We start from the raw sequence: 6,976 nt of genomic DNA, 5'->3' as shown, positions 1-6,976 counted from the left end.
GGCCAGGCAGCAGCACTCACGCACTAACAGGCCGTGTCTGCTCTGTCCCCGCAGGTGGGGCCAGCTTCGGGCCAGGGACCAGGAGCAGCCCGGGCGCCCAGCGCCTCGCCAAGCAGCCACTCAGCCCAGCCTTGTGCGTGCGTGTGTGCACGTGTGTGCGTGCGTGCACGTGTGTGCGTGAGGTGGGGCTGTGCACCTGTGGAGATGGTCTCCCCGCCCTTCAGTGCTGCTGGGAAGGGACCTCTGAGCAGCAGAGCCTGGTTTCCCAGGTGCCCGAAATCCTTCCAGAAAGAAAGAGGCCTCGCACCCGGGTCAGGACTGAACGGCCTGGGAAGTAAAAGGTGCTTCTGGAAGCAGCAGGGACAGGATGGGGAGCCGGGGCCTGGCTGCTCCTGGCCTCAGCCTCCCCCTCGCTGGGAAGCCCTTTAACCATCTGAGGCTCGTCCGCCCCACAGTTCAGTCCTAAGTGACTCCACCACGGCCCTTCTGCGGAGGATGGAGGCTCCTCCAGAAAAGGCCCTTCAGCTGGAAAGCCCCCTCTGGGGTGGCCTGGGGGCCTCCCTCCCCTTCCCAGCACCTCCTCTCGGCCCCAGGCCTGAGGCCTGCTCAGCAAAGCGTGAAGGAGGCCCCCCAGGGAAGCTGGGGGAGGGGAGCTTTAAATTATAGAGCAGCTCTCCTAGCCCCTCACAGCCCAGGCACCCAGCTAAATAATTCACCGCCTGGGAAGACCCAGTGGTTCCCGACAGCTAAAGTAGGTCAGTTACCGCCCTGGCCCTGGGTGGGGGCTGTGGGCTCAGAGCAGCTTCCCCACCAGCGCGAGGAGGGGCTGCAGGCTGGCAAGGCCTCGCCCGCTTGGCAAGTGCCCAGCTGATCCAAGTGCAGCATCAAGTGAGGGTGCAGACAGGAAAGGATCAACACCCCTCCTCTTGCTGGCTGAACAAAGCCACCAGCTCTGCCCTCCCAGAGCCTCCCTCAGGGTCCAGGTAACCCACCACTTGACGCCCAGTTACCTACGGGCCAGGCTCCTCCTCCCTCATGGCACCGAGGTGCTGTGCCCTCTCTTCACATGCAGGTACCGGCGGGGGCAGCCAATGTCTGCCTGGGCCTTTCACAGCAGAACAGTCAGCAGCAGAACAGCCCCACGGTGCCAGTGCCGGCTGGGATTCAGAGGGTGATGTGGGGAGAGGGAGGGACACCCGAGTCACACAAGGTGCAGGTGGGGACATGCCAGGGCCAGCCCCAGGCGGGGGTGCTCGGCCTCTCCTGCTCCCCCTCCCTCCAGGCAGTGTCCGAGTCAAGCAGTGAAGGGCATGGAGAGGGGACACAGAGAAAAGGGAACCAGCAAAGCCATCAGGTCAGATCAGTGCCCCAACCCTCCAGGAGCTGGAAAGGGTTTCAGGCCACAGCAGAGGAGGAAACTGAGGCCCGAGTCACCCAAGGGAAGGGGCAGCTGGGGGCATCCTGACTGGGTCCAGGGCAGCCCAGGGTCGACCCCACACGGGTCCCCTGACCTTCACGCCCATGTGCTCCGGCTCCAGCTGCACCGCAGCTCAGGAATTGGGAGCTGCAGCCGGGGCCCCAGCAGGAGGGGGAGCTTAACCATTTTGCGCCACCCTCCCCGGTTGTCTCCCCAATAGCCTCACTAGCCCTGCGCCAAGGACGCTGCACAGAGGAGGCCACCCCCAAACCAGTTCTTCTCTCCAGGGGCCTGAAAGTCACAGAGGGCATGGAGGGCCAGGCCGATGGGTCACAGCACCTGGGGAAAATGAAGGTTCCCACTGCGGGCTCCCTGTGGGTGTACGGACTCCCCAGTTTTATCCTCAGAACTCGGAAGGTGAAGGGAATGAATCAGACACAGGTGGTGCCCCGCTGTGCGGCTCAGCTGGCTGGGCATCCTCCCAGCAACAAGAGGTCCCCTGCCGGTTCAATTCCCAGTCGGGGCACATGCCGGGATGCAGGCTCCGTCCCCAGTAGGGGGTGTGCAGGAAGCAGCCAATGGATGATGTTCCTCTCTCATAGATGTTTCTATCTCCCTTCTTCTCCCTTCCTCTCCCTCTAAAATCACTAAAAACATATTTTTTTAAAAAAATTTAAACCCAGGTAAGCTGACAGCCGCCCGCCCCCCCCCATCCCGCCCCAATCCCATGTATGGCCCTTGGCAAGTCACTTCCCCTCCAGACTTCAGTTACACAAAAGAGGGAAGGAGGGAGGGGCCAGAGAGCTCTCAGGCCGGGACCCACTTCACTTCCTCCCCCTGAACTCTCGGCCTCTGTCCTCCAGTTACGCCCTCCCAACAGCGTCTACATCCCGCGGAAGCAAAGGTCAGAGAGCAGTGCCTTTGGATGATTTTTTTATTTTGCATTTCATATATCATCCAGTTTCACATTCTCACAGGATCAGCAATTACAACAGCCACCTCGTCTCCTAAGTCTGAAAACGGCAAGACAGCCACAGCTGCGGCCAAAGGCAAAGCACTGATGTGCTCACAAAACAAAAAAATTGCACAATTCTCCCTTCATTTTTCTTAAACTAACGCCTGGCACGAAGGCTCATGGCTGGAGAATGGAAACCCTTTCTTCTTCATGCCTCGAACTAAACATTAAACTTATCTGACAGGGCGAACAAGGTCTCTTCAATAATTAATTGCACACACACATGAAAAATCCTTTATGATGCATAAATATTTTGTTACACAGGGTACAAAAATACTTTCACTTTTTGGTTGGTTTCGTAGTTTGGAAAGAATGAGGAGCAGTGGCCGGGGTGGGGTGCGCTGTGGAGAGGTGAGCGAAACGGGCAGAGAAGGGATGCTCTGAACAGCTGCTGGCCCATCTGAGGAGGGGAGAGCAGGACCCCGATTTGAAACGAAAAAGGCAACACTCGGTCAGGTGGTCGCTGCTGTCCAGCCGGGAAGTGTGTGGGCAGTGGAACTGGCGGCAGGGCGCGGCCTCACCGAAGCAGGGTGGGTGTAGGGGAGGGGTGTGGAGAGAGGGACCAGGAATGATGAACCATTAAAGGCCAGGACCTGTTGCTATGGTGACACAGTGTGAGAACAAACTGTACACTCACATATACACAAGTGTAAGTGTCTTAATTCATGCCAGAAAACATGCAAAACCAAACGCCTTGTTCCTCTGAGGTGAAGCTACAAAAGCAAGTTTGGGCGGGAGGTCGGGCCTCGCTCGGTCCCAGGGCGGCCTAGGAACCGGGTCTGGGTGTCCCAGAATCCTCCCCTGAGGCCTTGGAGAAGGGCTCTGGGCAGGACAGGGCTGAGGAAGAGGAGAGAAGGGAACAGGAAGCAGTCCACTGAGTCAGGCTTAAAATTCACAGTCTTTGGAGGAAAGCAGCAGCTCTCCACAGGCCGCCTGGGGACAGTGGAAGCTGCGGGCAGGCGGCAGCTTCCTCCCCAGCGGGGGGCGGGAGCGTCAAGCTGTGGTAACAAGACCTGGAGGGAGGGGAGAGAGGGGGCTGTGAGCAGAGGTGCGGGACTGGAGCTGAACCCAGGCCTTCCCTGGGCCAAGTCTGCACGACAGATGGGGCGGGTGACAGGGGGGAAGGAGAAGGGGGAGAGCAGCCAGAGTGCCCGGTGCACACGCTCAGGTGAAGGCCTCGCAGCACCTGGCTCTCAGATTCAGTGAGGGGAGACAGGGCCCTGCGGGAAGCCGGGTCTGGGCCATGCATCCCGGACCTTGGGGCCAGCACTTACTGAGAAACTAACAGAACTGACGGTATTTCCATCCTTGCTGGGTGGTGTCAGAGGAAGGGTACCAGCGCACCTGCAAGAGAAGCCAACATCAGGAGCTGGCCGTGCAGCCCTTCCCCGGACGGGGAGCCCTGTGAGCGCGGCCTTCTGTGCCGTCAGAGTCCTGGTTCTGTCACTACTGGCAGGTGTCGGGCCAGGTACTCACCTCCAGGCCTCAGTGTCTTCATCCTGAAAATGGGAGAGGGCCCTGACCTGCCTCCTCTGCAGGGCGAAGGCCAAATGAGAGAACGGTTACGGTGACTGACACTCCACTAGACCAGACGGGATGTGCCGGGTCGAGTCTTGGCGGCAGGGGGCCCAGGTGCTAACAGTCTGCCCTTCGCCCTTTCCGGGGAGGGGGCAGAATTCCTAACAGGAGACTAAACCACAACACAGTTTTGCTCGACATCTTTGAGTCTGTGTCCTCACCCAGCTGTCGGCTAGAGATGACTGTCACAGGCAGTCACGAGCTTCAGGGAGACAGAATGCGAGGACTCCACACGAGAAAGCAAAGCTGGTGTGGCCTCCTGGCCTTGTGTGACCTGTAAGGAGCCGTGGGCGAGACCCCACGGCTACATCCTCCCCATCTCCACCTCTCCGTCCCTCCGTCATTACCCTCCTGAGTCTCGAGGTTTGTAACCTACCAGCTAAACCCTCGAGTGGCAGCTACGGAAACCCTGGCACTTTGCAGAAGGCCCCACAGGACAGTGGCCCCAAAGCAGGACCCCCAGAGATGCGTCTGGAAATGATATGCACCCCCTTCCCCATGGGCTGGTCGTCTGGATGGTAAGCTGTCTTAGGGGCCAAGCCAACACTGCAGGGAAGGCCACCTGCCCGTTACAGGCAGCATGTCTGCCCCAGCCTGGCCCAGGGCTGCCTGGGGGAGGGGAGAGCTTACCCAGACCGAGCCCAGGGTCCCCTAGGGAAAGGAAGGGATGGCACAGGAGCCGACGCAGAGACAGGAGCAGCTGGGCACATGGACAAGTCCCTGCAGCTGCACCAGTCAGACCCAGTTACCCACCAGGCCCCTGGGACCCTCCAGGCCATTTGGGGCTGCAGGAAGCTTCCTGAGAACTTGCTCCTGTGCCCACTCCAATGCCAGGTGCTGTCTGTACAGCGCAGGACTCTGACCACCAGCACAGAGCAGGACGCCAGGGGCTGGCCACCCTAGGATGCCAGGATGCTTGGCATATAGCACACAGCAGGGCAAAGTCTTAGTCACCTGACCAATGCCAGGCTCCTCTCTGGGCTCCAAGCCCGTGGCACTGCCGTCACCAGGGCACAGCCGACCCCGGGCTGCGAGAACTGCCTTGAGTAAGACCCGCACCAACAGCAAGGTCAGGAGCGCTTCTCGCCTCTGAGCTGTCCAGGCAGAGGCCCGGACCTTCTTTCCTGCCTTCGGAACATCTGGAAGCGGTTCCCTGCCTTCCCGGCTGACAGCTGAGTGGGAGGAAGCCTCTCCTCCCCTTTGCGGAGCCACGGATGCCCTCTCAGCAGGAGGCCCGCTGGACACCAGAGCTCAGGCCACAAGGAGGGCGAGGAAACCAGCTCCGCCGCTGCTGCTGGAGAGCCTGTGGCCCAGCTCAGGGAACTCTCCTGACCCCGAGCAGCCCCCAGCAAGAAGTGCCTGGAGCTGGGTGCCCTGCAGGGCTGGGGGCGGGGAGGACATCGGATGGGAGTGGGAGGGACTCTGGAGGCCTCCCCCTCGCCCTCGCCCTCGCCCTCGGCACCACTGGGGAAGCCGAGGCCTCCTGCAGCTGCGGCAGACTCCCTCAGAGCCCGCCTCATCCGGCCCCACGCTCTCCACAAGTGCTGGAATTCCTGCCTCTGAAGCAGCACTTTCCCCCTGGCCTGAGATGAGTCAGTGCCTTCTTGGGGAGGAAGTAGAGCAAAGACCCCATTTCTGAGCTCCAGACAGCCGTTCCCCTGAAGTGCACAGAATGTTCTCAAGTGGCTGCATTTCCGCTTCCCTCAGACACATGGCGTGGGCCGGCGGTCCGGGTACCCTAGGGAAGCACGGTCCAGCCCTGGCCGGTGGCTCAGTCGGTTGGAACACTGTCCCGTACACCAAAAGGTTACAGGTTCAATTCCTGGTCAGGGCACAGACCTAGGTTGCAGATTTGGTCCCAGGACAGGGCAACTGATTGATGTTCCTCTCTCTCTCTCTCTCTCTCTCTCTCTCTCTTCTCCCCTTTTCTCTCTCTCTAAAAATCAATAAACATATTATCAGATGAGGAATAAAAAAACCAAATCTCTAAAGCACAGTCCCTTCCTGTCTCAGCTCAGAATAAGACCCCCTCCCCGCCCCCCAGGGCCAGCACCTCAGGGCGTGAGCGGCTGGTCCCTTCTCAGGGCCTCTAGCTGCTACAGGGGACTTGGGGTCCTGAGATACCCACACGGACAGGCCCATGGTATCTACGATGAACCAGGTCCCAAGAGGACCAGCAGCAAAACAAAAGGGGGCAGGAACTCAGTTCCCTCTCACCGGGACTGACTGAGAAGATGTGCCCAGAAGAGAAGGGGCAAAGGAGCGAAGCCACAGAAGAAATAGGAACAGCCAGCAAATACGGGGCCTCACTCACCCGACGGTCAATTACAGTAACACCCAGTCTGACTGACCCCAGACTGGCCAGTCTACACGTTGACCCTGTAACAGCCCCAGGAAGTTATGACAAGGAAACCACAGGACAGGTGCCCAGAGAGGTGCGAACAGGGCGCCCACTGCCGCACAGCCTACCAGCAGCAAAGCACTGTGTACACACCTGCTTACCACCCACAGGGAGCTGGGCACACTCACCCAGTGGTGGGCTGGCAGGGCATCTAGAATGTAGATCTACATCGACTGATGTGGAAAAATGTCCTCGCCCTGACCGGTTTGGCTCAATGGATAGAGCATTGGCCTGCGGACTCAAGGGTCCCAGGTTCAATTCTGGTCAAGGGCATGTACCTTGGTTGCAGGCACATACCCAGTAGGGAGTGTGCAGGAGGCAGCTGATCGCTGTTTCTCTCTCATCGATGTTTCTAATTCTCTATCCCTCTCCCTTCCTCTCTGTAAGAAATCAATAAAAATATATTTTGAAAAAAAAGAAAAATGTCCTCATAATTAAGTTTTAAAATGATTAAGTGTCTCTACAGTAATTTTTGTAAAAGATTCCTATCTGTGGCTTTACATATACACTCACCCCCAACTACCTACCAGGTCTAAGGAACAAAGGTAGCGATTTTCTAGGAGCA

At 58.8% G+C, this 6,976-nt stretch overlaps 1 protein-coding gene across 1 annotated transcript in view; it reads right to left on the bottom strand.

Moving 5' to 3' along the window:
• Nucleotides 1-2,336: 2,336 nt before the first annotated feature.
• Nucleotides 2,337-6,976, bottom strand: part of RBPMS2 (RNA binding protein with multiple splicing 2) — a 29,090-nt gene continuing 24,450 nt past the window's right edge. Inside the window, exons 9-10 of the mRNA XM_015568469.1 lie at nt 3,707-3,776; nt 2,337-3,445 (exon numbers count right to left, since the gene is read on the bottom strand). Of these exons, the coding sequence (XP_015423955.1) occupies nt 3,714-3,776 (63 nt within the window). The 3' untranslated portion in view covers nt 2,337-3,445; nt 3,707-3,713. The remainder of the gene's footprint in view (nt 3,446-3,706; nt 3,777-6,976) is intronic.

The sequence above is a fragment of the Myotis davidii genome, unplaced genomic scaffold (assembly GCF_000327345.1).
Source record: "Myotis davidii unplaced genomic scaffold, ASM32734v1 scaffold461, whole genome shotgun sequence".
NCBI classification, from domain to species: Eukaryota; Metazoa; Chordata; class Mammalia; order Chiroptera; family Vespertilionidae; genus Myotis; species Myotis davidii.
This window is presented reverse-complemented; position numbering and strand designations above follow the sequence as displayed.